The 22,051-nt window shown below is 39.9% G+C and overlaps 1 protein-coding gene across 1 annotated transcript in view; it reads right to left on the reverse strand.

Moving 5' to 3' along the window:
* LOC137295613 (proton myo-inositol cotransporter-like) overlaps positions 1 to 22,019 on the reverse strand; it is a 74,567-nt gene extending 52,548 nt beyond the window's left edge. Inside the window, exon 1 of the mRNA XM_067827054.1 lies at positions 21,540 to 22,019. Within this exon, the coding sequence (XP_067683155.1) occupies positions 21,540 to 21,984 (445 nt within the window). The 5' untranslated portion in view covers positions 21,985 to 22,019. The remainder of the gene's footprint in view (positions 1 to 21,539) is intronic.
* Between the last annotated feature and the right edge of the window lie 32 nt (positions 22,020 to 22,051).

Here is a 22,051-nt window from a genome sequence, read left to right on the forward strand (position 1 = left end):
AGAACAGAGGTTCGTAGGAAGATATGACAAGTAACCTCTGTGGGAAGAGAATGGACCTCCTGTATAGTTTGAATGATCAAGGTGAAATAACGATGAAGATGGCACCTATCAGTCATTTACTACAACTCATCAATACTGTCTTCACCAACTGTAAATTTAACTATACAAAGAAAACAAGATTTGTTCAAATGAAACGCAGTAGCTGACTTTCTGTTTGCATCCAGTGAACATAATATACCAGTATTGCCCATGATGTATGTATTCCTTACGTATAGACCAACTGGTGTACATTATTATTATTATTATTATTATTATTATTAGTTCATACATTTTATAAAGACAGATTCCTCATTCCCAACCATGTGGTATAGTTTGGTATGTTTAACGCCACACTCAACAATATTCCAGCAAAGAGACTGTCTGTTCTGACGTCATTAACTGAATGAAAACCTGAGAATCTAATCATTGATACATGTCGATCTACACAGCTGAGATACGATGACATGTCCCCGCGTCTGAGCCCCAATCCATTTACTCGCCACTCTCACTGTCTTTTTGCTGCAAACCTTTATTCTTACCCAGAACTGCACTCCAACCACGCCCACCCATGTATGTTTATAAGTTTACTTTAAGTACTTCATTATTTAGGCAGGTAGAAATATGACACGATTAAATAAATCAATGTGTTCAGGCCTCTTTCCACACCTACACGTTTATGTTTAAGGTCACCCAAGGAATCCTTCGTACTAATCATTGTCTGCAAAACATACATCGATAAACAGAGTCTGTTCCCGGGAGTTGTACTTATCTGGTGAGCATCACACTCCACAATGACGTTCAATTAGCATCCCACGAAGACTACTCATATTATAGGGTGTTTCCACAGTCCATTACCAGTGCTCCACGGTAATTGGGGAACCTAGTCTTTAAAGTTTTGTCACGAAGACATGGGTTGGCGGGAGTTGGGTGCATTTTATGAAACTATACACTTGATGAACTCCTTGTGTCTAATCAGACAGTCACAAGCTGTGTGCCATAATCTCACGTAATGACAGATTCATTGTCAGATCATCATCCTCACTCACATTCCATCAAATTCTCAAACATCACGCTGTCTTACAAATACTGTAATGAAAGTTCTCTTGATCATTTCCACTTTACTGTTGACAAAATATGTCAGTCTTGAGAGATAAAAAGATGGAAAAGACCAACTATTATGTTATATTCACTGAGGCTGTTTGAGTTGGTCTGAGGGGTCGCAAGTGGGCAAATACCTCTTCCACAAATGACCATTGTCCAGAAGTCCATACTAAGATTCTAAATAACAATGCACCCTGGTCCTAATGCTATCACAAACACATGCATGCACAGGAAAGCCATACTTTCACCTGAATCCCAGAGTTGGGAAATATACAACTGTGCGAGTCATTCAAATTAGAAACACTTATAAATGCACCCTGGGCTAATCTCCACACATAGTGATCTTTTAGACACACACAAGTTACAGCAGTGCTCAGATTATCACATAAAATGACTGAGACTTATTCCACAATGTGATATGGTGAATTGTGAATCTGTCATACAACTGCAATATCAATCATCTTAGTCAACATGGCTTTGTGGAATGGGTCAGACTTGCAATGGTTTGAAGAACTGTAGAACCTGTTCAACCTATGGTGACACTTTACTCAGCCTGATGACCTTTCATGCCACTTTGGGGAATATTCTTCGCATAGACTGCATGAAGTGAAATAATGTTCTCTCATGACACAATCAGAATTATCTGTGCTACATATTGGAAACCTGTAAATAATCAGGTATAGGAAAGTAGTGACTGATAGCAGGAGCATGTATAGCATCATGGATATTCACTGGCACTGACACAGGCCTGTCAACTAGCAGATCCTTGATTAGATGCCTCTAATCACGCATGCTGAGGACATATTCTGCTCTGGAATCTTCACTAAGGCAAACGGACAAAGCACAAATCATTAGTTCAAGGTCGCAAGAAGCATGCTATAAAGTAGGATGAGAAAGACACTGAAGGTCGCAGCATCCCTGTAGCGTGCAAGGATGTAAAACAAGTATTGTTACCACTACAAGAAGAGTAATGTTAACTACTTTTTTTCTCCTTGAAAACAATACAAGACAAGGTTATACAATTTCTCCACTGTGGCAGGATCATGCACATGTCCCAATAAAGCTGTCCTGAGTTATCTATTGATTGCAGTTCAACCCATAACCAGTTGTGCATCGTGCGTAGTATTCCTGCATGTTGTCTGTACTCACTGTGATTTCTCATTGTTCACTGCTTTCAGCTATGCTAAAACACATAGGAAACCAAGAACCCATCAATGCCAGAGAATAACAATATCTGCTGAAAAGGACTCCAATATTGGCCCATATATTGTAAATAAATCATGAAAATTAAAAGAGCAATGAAATTAAATGATGAAACCAGGTGTTTGCAAAATGGTTAAGGGTGCTCAGTTTTCCCCATCCATCATCGAATACAGTTGAGTTCAAGTTGGAATGTTATCTACATAGTTTAAGCTAAGATTTGACAGAGCTACAAAATGGTGACTGAAGAAAAAAAAACCCTCAAAGATTAAACTTTAACTTCAAAACAATTGTAAATCTGAGTACATCACAACATGTCTGACTGTAAGATCCACAACATCAGACTATCCTCAACTCTGGACCAAAACAATCTCCAACAGCTCATTGTCTGACTGTAACATCAGACCATCCTCAACTCTGGACCAGGACTGTTTCCAACAGCTCACTGTCTCGGACCATTATGAAATGGAACATCAACACTGCACTAGACTCGTGTCTCCAACAGGTCACTGTCTGACTGTAACATGCACAACATCAGACCATCCTCAACTCTGGACCAAGACAGTCTCCAACAGCTCACCGTTTTACTGTAACATGCTTAACATCAGACCATCCTCAACTCTGAACCCAGACAATCTCAAACAGCTCACTGTCTGACTGTAACATGCACAACATCAGACCATCCTCAAATCTGGACGAAGACTGTTTCCAACAGCTCACTGTCTCTGACCATTATGAAATGGAACATCAACACAGCTCTAGACTCGTGCAATCTTGGTAAATGACCTAGTACTCTTGTTACCTTAATCCATCATGAAATATACCATGTACGACAGCAGGCCAGGCTGACCTCCCTCTGACCACTGGTAATTTAGCCTTGAATGGGTTGTCCATCACCATGAGCATTCTGTCTGGTCTGGCTAGACAACCACACTTAGACTCCTCCAAGATGTTCCACTTGGACATCGTCTATGATGAGCAAATACCACAGTATGCTGCCGTCCTGATCAAGACCTGGAATGTATCTAAACCTGAACAAAGGGGAGGATTTGGTTCAAAGTCTACAGCAGATTTCCAGTAAAAACATAACCCAATCAGAGTTATAAAATTAACAATTTGTATTCATTCAGTTGTGTCCAATATAAAGAATTTGTTGTAGGATGAGAAAGACACTGAAGGTCACAGCATCCCTGTAGCGTGCAAGGATGTAAAACAAGTATTGTTACCACTACAAGAAGAGTAATGTTAACTACCTTTTTTCTCCTTGAAAACAATACAAGACAAGGTTATACAATTTCTCCACTGTGGCAGGATCATGCACATGTCCCAATAAAGCTGTCCTGAGTTATCTATTGATTGCAGTTCAACCCATAACCAGTTGTGCATCGTGCGTAGTATTCCTGCATGTTGTCTGTACTCACTGTGATTTCTCATTGTTCACTGCTTTCAGCTATGCTAAAACACATAGGAAACCAAGAACCCATCAATGCCAGAGAATAACAATATCTGCTGAAAAGGACTCCAATATTGGCCCATATATTGTAAATAAATCATGAAAATTAAAAGAGCAATGAAATTAAATGATGAAACCAGGTGTTTGCAAAATGGTTAAGGGTGCTCAGTTTTCCCCATCCATCATCGAATACAGTTGAGTTCAAGTTGGAATGTTATCTACATAGTTTAAGCTAAGATTTGACAGAACTACAAAATGGTGACTGAAGAAAAAAAAACCCTCAAAGATTAAACTTTAACTTCAAAACAATTGTAAATCTGAGTACATCACAACATGTCTGACTGTAAGATCCACAACATCAGACTATCCTCAACTCTGGACCAAAACAATCTCCAACAGCTCATTGTCTGACTGTAACATCAGACCATCCTCAACTCTGGACCAGGACTGTTTCCAACAGCTCACTGTCTCGGACCATTATGAAATGGAACATCAACACTGCACTAGACTCGTGTCTCCAACAGGTCACTGTCTGACTGTAACATGCACAACATCAGACCATCCTCAACTCTGGACCAAGACAGTCTCCAACAGCTCACCGTTTTACTGTAACATGCTTAACATCAGACCATCCTCAACTCTGAACCCAGACAATCTCAAACAGCTCACTGTCTGACTGTAACATGCACAACATCAGACCATCCTCAAATCTGGACGAAGACTGTTTCCAACAGCTCACTGTCTCTGACCATTATGAAATGGAACATCAACACAGCTCTAGACTCGTGCAATCTTGGTAAATGACCTAGTACTCTTGTTACCTTAATCCATCATGAAATATACCATGTACGACAGCAGGCCAGGCTGACCTCCCTCTGACCACTGGTAATTTAGCCTTGAATGGGTTGTCCATCACCATGAGCATTCTGTCTGGTCTGGCTAGACAACCACACTTAGACTCCTCCAAGATGTTCCACTTGGACATCGTCTATGATGAGCAAATACCACAGTATGCTGCCGTCCTGATCAAGACCTGGAATGTATCTAAACCTGAACAAAGGGGAGGATTTGGTTCAAAGTCTACAGCAGATTTCCAGTAAAAACATAACCCAATCAGAGTTATAAAATTAACAATTTGTATTCATTCAGTTGTGTCCAATATAAAGAATTTGTTGTAGGATGAGAAAGACACTGAAGGTCACAGCATCCCTGTAGCGTGCAAGGATGTAAAACAAGTATTGTTACCACTACAAGAAGAGTAATGTTAACTACTTTTTTTCTCCTTGAAAACAATACAAGACAAGGTTATACAATTTCTCCACTGTGGCAGGATCATGCACATGTCCCAATAAAGCTGTCCTGAGTTATCTATTGATTGCAGTTCAACCCATAACCAGTTGTGCATCGTGCATAGTATTCCTGCATGTTGTCTGTACTCACTGTGATTTCTCATTGTTCACTGCTTTCAGCTATGCTAAAACACATAGGAAACCAAGAACCCATCAATGCCAGAGAATAACAATATCTGCTGAAAAGGACTCCAATATTGGCCCATATATTGTAAATAAATCATGAAAATTAAAAGAGCAATGAAATTAAATGATGAAACCAGGTGTTTGCAAAATGGTTAAGGGTGCTCAGTTTTCCCCATCCATCATCGAATACAGTTGAGTTCAAGTTGGAATGTTATCTACATAGTTTAAGCTAAGATTTGACAGAACTACAAAATGGTGACTGAAGAAAAAAAAACCCTCAAAGATTAAACTTTAACTTCAAAACAATTGTAAATCTGAGTACATCACAACATGTCTGACTGTAAGATCCACAACATCAGACTATCCTCAACTCTGGACCAAAACAATCTCCAACAGCTCATTGTCTGACTGTAACATCAGACCATCCTCAACTCTGGACCAGGACTGTTTCCAACAGCTCACTGTCTCGGACCATTATGAAATGGAACATCAACACTGCACTAGACTCGTGTCTCCAACAGGTCACTGTCTGACTGTAACATGCACAACATCAGACCATCCTCAACTCTGGACCAAGACAGTCTCCAACAGCTCACCGTTTTACTGTAACATGCTTAACATCAGACCATCCTCAACTCTGAACCCAGACAATCTCAAACAGCTCACTGTCTGACTGTAACATGCACAACATCAGACCATCCTCAAATCTGGACGAAGACTGTTTCCAACAGCTCACTGTCTCTGACCATTATGAAATGGAACATCAACACAGCTCTAGACTCGTGCAATCTTGGTAAATGACCTAGTACTCTTGTTACCTTAATCCATCATGAAATATACCATGTACGACAGCAGGCCAGGCTGACCTCCCTCTGACCACTGGTAATTTAGCCTTGAATGGGTTGTCCATCACCATGAGCATTCTGTCTGGTCTGGCTAGACAACCACACTTAGACTCCTCCAAGATGTTCCACTTGGACATCGTCTATGATGAGCAAATACCACAGTATGCTGCCGTCCTGATCAAGACCTGGAATGTATCTAAACCTGAACAAAGGGGAGGATTTGGTTCAAAGTCTACAGCAGATTTCCAGTAAAAACATAACCCAATCAGAGTTATAAAATTAACAATTTGTATTCATTCAGTTGTGTCCAATATAAAGAATTTGTTCAATATCAATATCAGAATTTGGTCAGTATCAGTACTGACAGAGGAATGAGTGAGTAAGTATGGGTTTACACCAGTTATAAGAATACTGCAACAAGGATGTAGGTGATTGCAATTTTGCAGTTTAAGTATAACAATCAATGCATTTGCAATATCAGTCATGTCTTCATTACGTTCATCAGAATGTTCACTTGAAGATGATTATACATTTTAGGACGTAGACAGAGCTACCTTGACTAAAATGCATGAACTGAAGTAACTCTGTTAAAAATGTACAACAGCATTACAAGAAAACATATTCATGATTTGGCTGACAGGCAAGAGACATGTACGGAAAGAACTACTGAACTGCATGAGAAACAGTACTTCTGATAGCTAGTGGTGAATTTAAAGGTATCTTGAACAATATTTCTAATGTACCACCGTCAGACAGGTTAGTGACAAAAACAAAAATCACATAGTGATGGTCAGATATTTAATACAAAAAATCCAAGTCAGTATGGATATAAACACATTACCAACTGATCCCGTAAATAATAATGCTAAGACCCATGAAGGTCCCGGGGTAGAACAGGCTTTCAGCAACCCATTCTTGCCATAAAAAGACGACTGTGCTTGTCGTAAGAAGCAACTAATGGGATTGGCTGGTCAGGCTCGCTGACTTGGTTGACCCATTTGATCGGTTCCCAACTGCGCAGATCGACGTTCATGTTGTTGATCACTGGATTGTCTGGTCCAGACTCGATTATTTACAGACCGCCGCCATGTAGCTGGAATATTGCTGAGTGCGGCGTAAAACTAAACTCACTCACTAGTAATGCTAAGGTGACTTTGTGCAACAGTGCCTCACAGAACAAATGACCAGATAATTCTGAAATGAGAACATCCGCACTAGAGCTGAAACCCTCTTTCAACAAGGAGGACATTTGTGCAGTAGCCATTCTAACCTAGTGACTTGAGGATACAAGTTGATCACTCAGCCAGTGAAGCAGCCTAATGCTCCTAGACAATCATACTTTCAAGTGGGCTTCAAGACTCTCACAGACCAAGCCTGTCTCCACTGGGAGTATCACTTCTCATTTCACAAAGAAACATCCATCCTCTCCACCAACGCCATATTTCTGGGTATTTATGCAATGGTAATCGAAAATAGATCTCATAACTAGTTTTGTTTGGGGAGTGTGATTTACTTATTTCAGAATACATTTTATGACTTTCCACTTGAGGACACAAGATTAAACAGACTATAATGCTTGAACCTCAGGCTACATAAAATTGTCCAGGAACTGACTGGGCATCAGTGTCACCAAACAAGGTTTTACTCTTCAGTAAATAAGACATTGATAGTACCAAGGCTCAAGGTCACTAGGCATCAGTCTGACAGACGACATTTTACTATTCAGTAAATAAGACATTGATACTCTAGTACCAAGGTTCAAGGCCTCTAGGAATCAGTCTGACAGACAAGGTTTTACTATTCAGTAAACAAGACACTGATAGCACCAAGGATCAAGGTCACTAGGTATCACACACCGATTCAGGAATTAGATGACAAGTGATATATGAAACCTTGTATTGAAAAATCAGGGGACATTCATGACAAAGGGAACACAAGGCAAAAGCATGCTTTCCTAAAGAAATCCTTTGTTTTCAAAATGTTTTGGTAGAAAGATGGAAAACAGACAATACTCTACAGAAAGGACAGGAATTTCAACACTGAAAGGTCACATGGTCAATCAACTTTGTCCACGAGGGGTAGTATCACAGAAACATTGTTAGTAATCAGTTTATATTCATGGGTGACACAATGAGAGTCAAATTTATGGAGATTTTAGATTCCTGTGTGACCAGTATCTGCAAGGGCACATACCAGATCTATCACTCACCATTATCAATCACAGCATAGTAAGAGAGAGATCGTTGTGCAATGGTGATTGTAACTACTCAAACACAGATGTAGCACAATCATAGCTTTTCAGTTGCAACCCTCATATTCTAACACAGATGTAGCACAATCTCAGCTTTGCGATTGCTTTGTGATTCAACTATGAAGCATTTCTTGTTATACATACTATTTTTGAGAAATGAATACTTTCACTTGTTCCTTTGTGTCTATATTTGCATATTCAGATGTTTTATCAATGGCAGAACTTGGTCTCTCCTCGATGTAACATTAAATGAAATCGTTACGCTCTTCGCAGAGTGAGATTCAGTTTATATGAATCAGAAGCATAACTGTAGGAAACCGTCACAACCAAACAATTGAATTATGGCAACTGAAGAAGAGCAGCTTGAACAACAGTCTGAGACTGATTGGCATTATAAATCGGATCTGAGCAATGTGGTGTTGTGAAAGAATGTGAAATTTGTGCTCCAGTCATGCAGCCGACCCTGTGTTAAACAACCTTTTTTTCAAACTTAATTAATAGCTTCCATTTAGGTTTTGTTACAGTATTATCCAAAATTAGGTTTCACTGGAGATATTGCTTGTATGAGATCATATGATATCTCCTAGGAGATATCGTTTTGACAGTTGATTTTGTACAATGACCTGACAATGCTCTGACATCACAATGCAATGCTATGCTGTGAGTTTTGATGATAAACGTAATCTCACCCTCATGTCCACTGATATCAATTATATTAACACTCACTAATATTATTACTCAACTTGTGTTAATACATTGTTATCAGTAGAAACTAGTGTGAAATTCTCTATATATCATGTGACTATGAGAAACATCAGGTTGCATGACCCAGGTGTAGATTCACACTCACTCACATTAGAATCAACCTTTCAGTAAGAGTTGGTTTATATTGTCCTTAACTGCCTGTACTGAACACTCGATCTGTATGTTGCCAGTTTATTACAGAACAAGTCTCGAGCATACAGTCAAGCACAATCCATACAATGCAGAAAATGTGAAATCAGTAAACACAAGTGAACTTTGTGAATGCGAGTCCCAAAGGGTCCACAATGATGTTCATTGTACCAAATTCTTGAAAAGGAATATAAAAGTTCTCTAATGAAATAATTAGCAAAATGTTACAGCACATTACACAACACCATTGCATTACTTTACAGAAATATAAGAGTTCCTTGCAAACGCATGAAACTGACCTCTGGGGTCCCTTGGGACTCTGTTTTGTAACTGGAGGTAAAACTATCAATGAGACAATTGTAAGAAATAATCACAAACAATTAACTATTTGTGTTAATGCCCATAACATGAAGCAGATGCTGATGAACATTCTATTTCCTGCTGTGCTAATTTTGGGAGTCAAGACTGATGTATAATGCCTCAGGGTCCCATATACTGCATTACGATGTGTGATGTGCCATGGTAATTTTGTTTCAAGAAGTGCCGGAACATTTGTGATGCAGCTTTGTGGCTTGTCTACTCTCGGTGTGATTGTGGGACTACCAAAGTTTTCCCAATCAATACAGAGGATTCTCATCCATTAGGACATTTTCAAGATTTCTTCCGGTCTCAGAAGGATGAGACAGGGATTACAGCTGTATGTAGTGGTTCCAGATAACCGTATTAGTTGGGGGGAACTTTGTCGTTACTTTATCCCTATTATTAGAAGATGAAACACTTCAATCTCAATTAATGTCCTTGTCACCAATTTCTGAAAACATAAAAGATAAAATCCGTAAAAAATCCCACACAGTCTGAAAAAGATTGTTTTGTAGCAATTTAAGCATTGTATGTCCTAAAAGCAACTCTTAGAGCATCTTCTGAATGTTGCTATTCATCTTTTAATAATGCAACATCCTCCTCTTCAGGACTGCAGCTACAGTTTATTGACAGTGACAATTTTTTGTCTGAGAAAATATTACCTCTAGAGTCAGTTGCCAAAAGACATGGTAAAAATTCGCTTTGATTATGTTTGTTGGTTTGAGAGCACCATACCCAGCCTCTTGAGTTTCACATACCAACAAGTGGTAAATGTATCTAACATGCATCACTTCAGGCTCTTTAACTACATCAACCTGCTACATCATGATACTATCCAACATGGCTACCGGTCAGCTGTCCTCCTGTAGATCCAGGCTAGAACTTATGTTCAGAAAGCCATGCTTATAGTAAGGGGCAACTAACAGGGTCAAGTGGTCAGTCTTACTGACTTAGTCTACACATGTCATATCCCAATTGCTCATACTGCTGATAACTGGAATGTCTCGTCCAGACTTGATTATACACAAACCACCATCATATAAATGGAATATTGCTGAGCGCAGCTTAGAACTACAAGCTCTGGGCCATGTCCCACAAAGTGACCTAAGCATTAGGGTGATCCCACTCCCATACTTGAACAAATACCCAAGATAACCATAAAGGTCGGTTTGACTTCATGACAGGGCCCTTGAGTGGTGGCTAGGCCTGATTGAAGTTGCCGCAACAGCAAGATTAATTCAAGTACTTCAATCACTACTCTTACTCTGAATTACAAAACTTCAGGCAGGGGAAAGTATAGATCATGTTTGATGGAAGCTTAGGATAAGACAAACGAGAAAAGGATATTTGATGGTGAGGTATTTCATATGGGTGTGATTGCAGAGTTAAGCAACTGAAATTTGGTGTTTCTGTTTTCTTTGTTGTAATAATGTTTGTATTTCATTTATAAAATTGAATGCCATATGTGTGCTTTCTTTTTCACATCAGTTTTCATAAACCCACTAAATCTTCATCGCTATCTGGCCTAAGAAAGTGGCCTATACTATAAATAGTATGTGTTGTGAATCGTGTACGTAAAGCTAATAATGAAACAGATTGCCTTTTTTTAACGTAATTGTGTTCTTAGTCAATAACTGAACATTGCTTCTCCCTTACATTGCGGTATGGAACCATAAACACACACACTCCTTAACTCAACAATCTGCCCAGGCACATGCCATTGAAACGTTTGATCTAAATGTCCTCACATCAATTATTAAACATGAAGCTATTTTCAAACTGAGCGTGTTGGAGAAGCAATTATGTATTTGATATTGCTGTTGGCTTGCGTCTTTGCATTAAAAATGTGTGGGTTTTATTGGCTTGACATGTTGCAAGTGTTTTCAGATATTGGTGTCTCGTAATGGGGAATGTGTTCATATGATCAAGTGCTTGTGCACTGAAACATTTCCAGCCACGTTCCACAGAGGTAAATATGGGCAAAAACACCAAGCCAGCCAGACTGGCGACATATTAGCTGATTGGTTAGATAGTTGCCGCTTTTAAACACACCTTTTTCATATATTTTACATATGTGGTCAAAAAAAATAAACAAGAGTGTCAGACCAACCTCCTATGAACAATAACTGCAGATTGTATGTTGGATGCTCAGGCATTGGTGAAAACAGCCCATCTTGGTACACAGCAGCAATAGTCAGTCAGTCAGTCAGTCCATCAGTCCGTCCTTTCTTGGGAGGGTCAGTGCTGCACACTTCACAGACAGGAAAACATGATAAAACATTAAATATTGCTGACTACAGCAGTAAGTCACTCGCTTACTATTAAGTCTTTGGGAGGGTAGATTTGTCCATCATGCAATGCTGCTCTTTACAATATTCAAGCTATGTCATGTTGAGGAACACAAGGAATGGACTTTAGTCTCATGGTATCCATGAAGGGAATCAAACCTCTGCCATAACTGTGATGAGCAAACACTTTAACCATAAAGCCACTTTGCAACTCATGGTCAGCAGATACCTTGGAACTCAAGGGTTCTCTTGTCTTGCCATCAGTGCAGCAACAGTGTCTGGTTATATCACAAAAACTAACGCCAACTAAAGACAGCAAAATAGAAAAATATGTTTTTATTCAATTGTGCCACAGTCTCACGGGCTTTACAGAAATGAATCCAACTCAAGTCTCCAACGTTTTGGCATGTCTAGATTGCCTCAGCTCCCTATTTTGGACATTTATGATGCATTTACATAAAGATAACATTCTTTCTGGGGCTCAATATCAGCCTGTAGTCTATACTATAATAGATTGTTTCATCAAGGCTGGATCATAAAACAGTCATACTTTTGAAACTTTTGCTCCATTCTTTTCACTATCATATATATTCACATTTGGCATTTCTGAATTCCACCATATATTTTGTGAATCTTACCATTCTGGAATTGTTCTTATCTTTTTCATTTTCCATATTTTTTATATCTATATTTGTTTTATAAAATATACAACACTTGTGACGTGGTGCAGTTAAAATTGATTGAAAATATTTTAATGGGGTAATCAGCACTAAAATACAAAGAATTTCAAGAAAAATTATGTTGAAAAAGAATGTTTTACAGTATAATGTTGCACCATTTTCACTGAAACAAACACACACATTGGTCCAGACGTCATATATTCTCTGGCTGTTTAGCCAGTGAGGTTTTATTTGTGATTGTATCGGGAGGTCTGAGCAGCTCAAGCAGCTTAACGATTCCTCTCAACAAAATTCTGACACTGACCCAGTATAAAAATCTCTTTTTTATCATTCAAATTACAGCAAGTAATACGCTACAGGAATAATACATTTTGCATTTAGATCGAGCATGACTATATCGGCAAAAAGCAGATTTATCATGCAGCCAGTTACGTGCTCGTAAAAGGGAAAATCATCAATCACGGTTCTTATAGTCTGTAGCCAAATGTCTCGCAGGCAGTGGGTGACCACTATGTTATTTAAAAAATACAACCAGCTGTTAGGTTCTATTTCCCTAATGAATAATTACTATTTATACACACATAATCGCCATGAGTTCGTTACGAAATGACCCTATGAATGATAAAAGTATTCAGCCGTTCTAGACAACCAGTATTGCAGAGAGGAAATATGTAATTTGGTGGCAGAGGAGAGCATTTCACAATGAGAGAGAGACAAGGCTGGGAAATGGAAAATGTGGAGACATTTTAATCTCGTTCTCTTGATTGGAAAATTCCATCAATACTGGGCACGTGTCATGTGATGTCGCAATCAATGTAGATCAATACCTGAACAGGGCGGACTGGTTCAAACATATTTTCTTTGCCACACAGGAGGTCATGAGACAGGCGATGGATGGTACAATTTCAGGAGAGACTGATAGTTATTGACATGTGAGCACAGAAGTGAATGATTCTCTTGTACAGAGAGTCAACATTGATGGAAATATTAGCAGTACATGTGATGAAGGTGGGGTTCACCATGGAAGAATTGGCGGAACGTCCACATGGTTGTGTGGGGTGTTCTTTTGTGGGATGTGGGGATGGTGTTTGTAGTGAGGGGGAGTTGGTGTGGGGGAGGTGAGGAGGCGTTGATGTAGGGGGCACTGGTTGGTGAGGTTTTTGTTTGTGGCGAGGTGGTGTTTATGCGTCAAAGGTGTGTGGGTGCAGGGGGGTAATGAGTTGGGGGTAATGGGACATTGATGTGGATAGTTGTGTGTGTGTGGGGTGGGGTGGGGTGGGGGGTGGAGTGGGGTGGGGTGGGGGGTGGGGGGGGGGGGGTCACTGCATGTGGGACTGTGTGGGCACTGGTGTAGGGGTTGATGATGGTGTTCTGTTGAAAGGCTGATTTCTTGGGGATGGGGTGTCTGAGATAATGGGGGTATTATTGATTTGTTTGAGAACGGGGTCCATTAGCAAAGAAAAGGGAGAATGGCACAGCTCATGAATAAAGCTGCTCTGTTAATCCATTCTCTTCCTTCAGAGGTTACTTCTGTCATATCTTCATACGTCACCCCTGTTCTAATATGGCCCTTTTATGGTGCCAGTGTTCTTGATTTGTGATTGGCTGCAATCAGATTTAGTTGTGCAATCAGCGACGTTGTTTCAAAAGTAATCATTCACAAAGTCTTGGTAATTTCTTTATGTTTCAGCAAAATTAGAACTCTTCCTAGGCACGATGTGCAAACGTTTCGTCTAGACAGAACCTAGTCATGTACTTGCAGATCAATGGAGTCTCCATCACCTTCAATGTACAAGCTAGCCATTAAATGTCTTAAGTGTCACATCAACAAAAACACCTTGTCGATTGATTTCTGGACTTTATATTGCACTAGTTTCTGCTTTTCATTTAAACAAGAAATACCAAATCTATCCTTCGCATGTTGATCAACTAACTCCATGGCGGACGCCATATTGGATATAAGTTGATGTAACACGTGATCGGATTGGATAGGAAAAAGGGAGGTAACTCGTATTGCGATTCATGGGATTCTTGGGGATTTAACGAGAAACAGGAAATATTAGGACAGATATTACGTAGGAAGATATGACTGGAGTAACCACTGTGGGTGGAGAATGCTGTTCATATAGAACAGACATTATTTGTTCCTGGTAACAGGTTTCAAAATTTTCTGAAAATAATTGAGGAAGATTATTGAGGTGAGAGAGACCAGAGTGATTCTAAGATTTGGCTTGGTGTCAGGTCACTGTTTTGGGCATTGATTTCGGGCATGAGGGTGTATCAGCATAGGATGGGGAATGCCAATTGTTCTGAGTCCCGATATATCAAGATTAGATGTGATTTGGGTTTTACAAAAAGAAAACACTTGAGGAAGATTATTAAGCTTTCCAATCACTGCAATGATTGCTTTTCAAAATCCATCTGGTTCTGATTGTTAATCTCAAGTTCAAGAATTTCTTATCAAGTGCACAAAACATGCAGCTTCTGTCCAATACTTCAGTTGAGAATTAAGAATGTTGACAACATCTGTAGAATAAGTGGCACAAGTCCTGTAATAATCATGTCCTTGTTTGCTAGCTGATACAGTGAATGGGTGAGATGTGTAACAATCTCATTAAATTCAGATCTCGTACAAACAATATAATACTTCACTGTGTGATTATCTCCATGAGGAGACTCCATAGGCATAGAATCAACTTAATCAACCACTCAGCGACACCGTTTCTGAATTCTCTGTTAAAATTGTACATGATAATAACAAAAGGAAAGATGGCAAGGACTCAGAGGCCTGTCCACCCAACTAGGATCACCTGCACCCTCTTTGCTACTTTGCTGCATTCTTCTATTTTAATCTGTAACTACCACTACCACTACCACTAGGCCCATGAAGGCCCGGGGTACAACAGGTCTTCAGTAACCCATGCTTGCTGTAAAGGGCGACTCAGCTTGTCATAAGAGGCAACCAAAGGGATGGGCTGGTCAGGCTTGCTAACTTGGTTGGCACATGTCATTGCTTCACAACTGCATAGATCAATGTTCATGCTGTTGATCACTGGATTGTCCAGACTTGATTATTTACAGACCACTGCCATATAGCTGGGACATTGCTGAGTGCAGCATAAAACTAAGCTCAATCACTCACTCACCCACCACCACCACTACTACTACTGCTACTGATGCTACTGCTACTGCTACTGCTACTGCTACTGCTACTACTACTACCAGACCCGTGAAGGTCCCGGGGTAGAATAGGCCTTCAGCAACCCATGCTTGCCATAAAAGGCGACTCAGCTTGTCGTAAGAGGCGACTAACGGGATCGGGTGGTCAGACTCGCTGACTTGGTTGACACATGTCATCGGTTCCCAATTGCGCAGATCGATGCTCATGTTGTTGATTACTGGATTGTCTGGTCCAGACTTGATTATTTACAGACCGCCACCATATAGCTGGAATATTGCTGAGTGTGGCGTAAAACTAAACTCACTCACTCACCAGCAGTAATGATGATAATAACCACAGCAACAACACAATTGACAGTGATTCCTAAGTACACAACCATGACACATTCAGAATGGCACAATGGACTCTGTAGAAAAGATTTTCTGATCATGTTGATTGTCTTCGATGCTCATATTTAAATATTCATCACCTACGCCCATTAGAATGTTTTGCTGATATAAATACTTCCTACCCATTTCGCAGAATGCAGTCCAACTCATTAAACCTCATGCAGCTTGTCAAATATTTCTTCGAGATTTTTCCTGAAGACAACAGAGATCCAGCATTGATTATCCATAAATGAAAGAAAGAATATGTTATTTATAAGTCAAGTGGAATGCATTTATTGAACTGAAGAGGTACTTTTCCAATATGTCATTGGAAAATCTCACCCAAGAATTACAAGCAGGATTTCTGACTGCAAGCTGATGCCAAGGATGTAACTGTTCACAGTAAAATCTCAATGTTAGAACAAGAAACATGTATTTTCGCTGAACAAATCAGCTTCTTGAACATTTCTTTCAATGAAAAGAATCATTTAAAGTTCAACAATTAAATTAATAATAAGATTTCATTTATAAGTTCTCTGTCGATGACGTGTATACTCAGAGTTTCATTTTTCCTCACTTTTAGCAATTTTCCTGCAATATCACGGTGGGGGACACCGGAAATGGTTTTCACACGTTGTGCCAATGTGGGGAATCAAATCTGGGTTTTCGGCGAGACGAGCGAACACATTAACCACTAGGCTACCCCAACTTCCCCCACCTAAATACTGCCATGATGATGATGATGATGATGATGATGATGAATACCTATATCGAACTACATCCATACCAAAAGGTATGCCAACAATGACTGATCCATTCAAGCAATAACTGTGTGCTCAAATGATGCCCCCACTCCCTTGGCTCACATGGCAAACTAAAGTGACAACATATTGAAATTTAAAATTCTAGCATTTTCACATATCAAACACATGTTGTCAAACTTTCGTGTCATGTGAGTGCCATGTGTCTATCAGTGCAGTCACTTGACTGTGTTGCTGACTGCGATTGGATGTTTCTGAACAACACGAGCATGACAACACTTCAACACCAGAAGTTTTATGGAAAAGTTAGTAAGAATAGAGACCGATCCTATTTCTTGACAACAGTTTGACAACTCTGATATTGCTATTGGTGGCGAGTTGTCGGAATGTTCACGCACTCAAACTCGAGTTTGGCAACATGTGCTGTCAAACTTTAGTTTACTGTGTGAAGGCCACTTTAGGCCCACATCCAACCAGATACCTATTCGCTACTTCTTACTTCAAAAGTCACTTGCTAATGAGACATTTACACAGTTCAACTACATTTGTTTACATTTTTTTGGGCCTGCGATATGAATGTGAACATTCCAGTCTGTCCAAAGTCTGACCCTATGTTGGAATGGAGTTGTATGAAATATCACATGCTCTGTTTTCATGTAACAAGTTGCAGTGTTTGCCCTGACACAGAAAACCTATGTATTTGCCGCACAGAGTATCTCAAATAAGCAGTGAATTTAGGAGCTTGCATCAGTAGCGATCCAATGCTACTGGGCCCTTAGTTCGGATACACTTCACTTAGTTTAATGTTTACCAGTTAACTGCTCAGTGCTGATTAAATACCTGACCTGGCTTACCTTGTGTTTGTATCATTATTAAACAATCACAGTTGATGTCTTGATGAAAGTTCTAGCTCGACACTAACTCCCTAAAACATGTCCATGACACCCTCTCATGACACCAGGGTCATGATGACTCCTAAATTTTTATGCCTCGAGCAAACACTGAAAATCAGAAGCATGTGATGTTTTCATGTCCGTTAGTATACAAAATTGCTAATCCCAGTGCCTGTATAACTTCTAACAGCCTTGTCACAAAGGACCTGTGAAGGTCTGGGCTAGAATAGGCTTTCAGCAACCCATGCTTGCCATAAAAGACGACTGTGCCTGTCACAAGAAGCAACTAACGGGATTGGGTGGTCAGTCTCGCTGACTTGGTTGACACATGTCATCAGTTCCCAATTGTGCAGATTGATGCTCATGTTATAGATCACTGGATTGTCTGATCCAGACTCTATTATTTACAGACCGCTGCAGTGAAGCTGGAATATTGCTGAGTGTGGCACAGTTTCACTTGCTGTGTAACTGCTGAGTTGTATACAAATTCAATCTGTTCAACTAATTTCATACAACAAGTTGTAACAACTAACGGATGCCAGTCAATAGATCCCACGTCTTTACTACCATCATTCAGCTTGATGTCGTAGGAGGCGATGGGATTGGGTTGTCAGGCTTGCCAACTTGGTGAACTCATGTCATTGATTCCTAATCTTGCAGTTTCATGCTCATGATGTTGATCACTGGACTGTCTGGTCAATACTCAATTATTTATAGACAGCCGCTGGAATGCAGCTTTCAGCATTATCCCCCTGCAATATCACAACAGTTGACTAAGAAATGGCCATCACACATTGTACCACTGTAGAAAACTGAACCGGGTCTGAGTGTCTTTACCACTATGCTGTCCAATCGCCCCAGTTGAGATAGCATTTGCTGGAATTCATTTTGTTGTCCACAGGGTCCTGTCAATCCTTAATTCTCAATGTTGTTTTTCAGCTATTCCAGGGGAACAGTGGACACTGACTGCACATTCAAGTTGATAGAATTGAGAAAACTGTTCTCAGGATGGAATTTTTGTGTGCTGGTTTATATTAAATCCGATTTTTGAATGCAATACCATTTTTCCAATTCCTCCCAAAGCCGCTGTACTGTGCTATCAACAACTGTTTTATTTGAGTCAAACATGCTTGACTTGGAATCAGCAATTAACTTGGAAAACCTTTAGGTTTCCCACAACTAATGAGGTTTTTGCATTTTACACAATTTCTATATGCAAATCAAGAAAAATCATTTACAATTCAATCATTATATGAACAAATGTCAAGAACTGATGTCTCCCCAACTGTCGCCAATCAACTCTCATTTCTTTTAGATTAGAGATCATTAATCTCTAGAAAACCTCTTAACATTTGAGAGAGCCCAATGCAAACACAGCTTCCAGTGAGTTGTTGCTCTGTAATAAGGAAGGACAAAAAACTTTCTCTACGCTAATGTCAATTTGATATGCACTTTGGCATTGTTTTCTGACTGACCCTAATCAATAACACTGACCAAAATGAATAGACAATTGCCTCAGAAGAAGCAACATAGTTTATTGTCACACAAATACACTTGATTAATGATAAATAGATTTTCATGAAATCCATTCATAAACATATGTTTTTTTCCCACAGTGTACAGACAACTCAATGGGGAAACTTGTGGTGTTTATTTTCATAGCAGGTTTATCTTTGTTCAGTGTTTTTGTCTTTACTGCAACAATGTAAGTACACAATATCAGTGATGATACCTCCACATCATACAAAGGATACACCTTTCAACTCTTGCATTTCATTGGCCAATATGAAGTTAAGTATTCTATCAATATCTCACTTCCAAAGAGGACATAACATGTTTTTGCATATCATTCCATGGAACTTTCGATTGTTACATGACATAGAGATTTAGTCTCTCCAAACCTGTCCCTGATTTTTAGTAATGATGAAATAACAAAATCTTGGGAATTCCACTGAGAGTCATATGAAACTGTTACGCTGTGTACTTCTGTCAAAGTTGGAATGAGTGAGTGAGTGAGTGAGTGAGTGAGTGAGTGAACAATACGATGCTTATACATGAGATACTGGTTCTTAAAACACAGCAGAGATGGGTATATGTGTGTGTGTGTTCCCACTGAGATACTATGACAAAACTCACTATGGTTTAAACTTGATTACCTACTCATCTACAAAATACAGACTCAATGCTGTGATGTCCTTATATAACCAACCACATGCATGGTGATGGTCAAGCAAACAAAAGCCATCTTTTTCAATGTTCTGGCATCTTGTGGATGAGAATCAAACCACTGATTTTTCACCCTCCAAGCAGTTGCTCTGTCCAAACTGACAACAGAGTCAATCTGCAAGCAAACAAGAGCCATCTTTTTCAGTGTACTGGCATCTTGTGGCTGAAAATCAAACCACTGATTGTCCACCCTCCAAGCGGGTGCTCCATCAAACTGACCACAGAGGCAATCCACTAGCAAACAAGAGCCATCTTTTTCAATCTTCTGTCATCTTGAGGTTGAAAATCAAAGCACTGATTGTCCACCCTCCAAGTGGTCGCTCTGTCAAACTGACCACAGAGGTAATCCGCAGATCAACTGCAAGCACTTCATTGCCAGTGGGCATTTCAGCAAAACACAAACTCACTTACACCAAATTTCCCATCAGAATACAGTCTTTAATAATTCAGAGGCTGTTTGTCTTTAAAAATTATGAAATAACTTGGTTAGGATGTTTCAAAGGGCATTCAAAGGCTTTCATTAAAGATGGCAACTGTAATGTACCAAAAAAGCATTTGAAATAATGTTCTCAATTTCATCTTAGAAGCTTCAAGCATCAAGTAATATCTGATAACATCAAAAAATTTGCTGCAGCAACATTTCTGTCAACTGCCTTGATCCATTAAATTTCTCTTCATGAGTAAGTTCATTTCTTTTCATTTTTACCTGCCTATGAAAGTGAAAGTCATCCTCACTGGTACATCAAACAAACAAAATAATAGCTTTCAGCATTGCAGTGAAATTCATTGGACAAAAATCCCATTGGGGTAATAAAGCTTAACCAGATCAAATGGAGTCCCATGACAGTGGGCTGCAAAGACTTCTTACCATTTGAGAACATAGTGATACCCTACTGGAACCACCCTCACTTTCTAATATGCTTCACCCAGTAGTGGGCTTAGCAGACAAGCTGGCACAAGTGTGTCCTGTAAATTCCACGTGTCTTAATAAGACCCCTTAACGTATCTGTCTAGAACCTCCACTTCTATCAGATATGGGAGGATCGATATGCAATGAAAACGTCCAATAATTGATACCTCACTCAACGATCTTCAAGTGGACCACCAATTAGAGCTCAAAAATGGAAAGAAAAAAATCATTGGAAGCCTAGCTTTGCGTGCGTTATGGCGTAATCCTGTTGCTGATCAATGAAGCGAAGGTCCATTCATAAACTCAACTCATTAGCGGGAAGGCATTGTGTACGACCACTGTGGAGTTACTAACTCGACAAGGCAACGTATAATAGCGGAATAATACGCTTTGGTGCCGCTCCATGGTCACCCACGGAACTCGTGGTCGTGGGGTGTCTGAAGCGAAAGTACAGATATCGTCTGCTTACATCCATCAAGGTCGACTGTCAACTCTTGGAGACAAAATCGTTAATAACAATATTTACACACAGGGGGATACATATTTAAGGACCATACAGAGTTAGTGCAGGTCAATTTTAACCGGTGTGATAGCAGACTACTTTTTATACTTACCGATACCGGCACCGACGACAATCCTTCCAGAGAGAAGCGCAAACTTATCCTTGGCGATTCCCATACAAATAGACCCAAGGGTAAAGATGAGACTAGCGATCATGATGACAGGTCTTCGTCCAAGTCTGTCATTGAGGAACCCCCCAACAAGGGCAAATATCGCTGCAGCACCAATGGTTACGCTTACAATCAACTCTTGCCAAACGGACGAAAGGTTGAAAGCATTTCGTAGTAATATCATAGCTCCCGATATCACGCCGGTGTCGTATCCGAACAGAAATCCTCCAAGAGCGGCGAAAAACGTCAGAATGTAAATGAAAGCGGGTGTAGTTTTCTTAGTTTGGAGACTATCTATCTTCAAGTTTAACTTTTCGTCATCCGAATCCTCGCAGAGTTTGTTAGGCCTTGCCTTTTCGGCAGTGTTACCACTGCTAACCTTCGCCATGATGAGAGTCGCGTGGAGACTGTGACAGCTCGCGGATCAATGCCCTGTCCGCCCCTTCCCGCTCCAA

Source organism: Haliotis asinina, chromosome 9 (assembly GCF_037392515.1).
Source record: "Haliotis asinina isolate JCU_RB_2024 chromosome 9, JCU_Hal_asi_v2, whole genome shotgun sequence".
In the NCBI taxonomy this organism is placed as follows: domain Eukaryota; kingdom Metazoa; phylum Mollusca; class Gastropoda; order Lepetellida; family Haliotidae; genus Haliotis; species Haliotis asinina.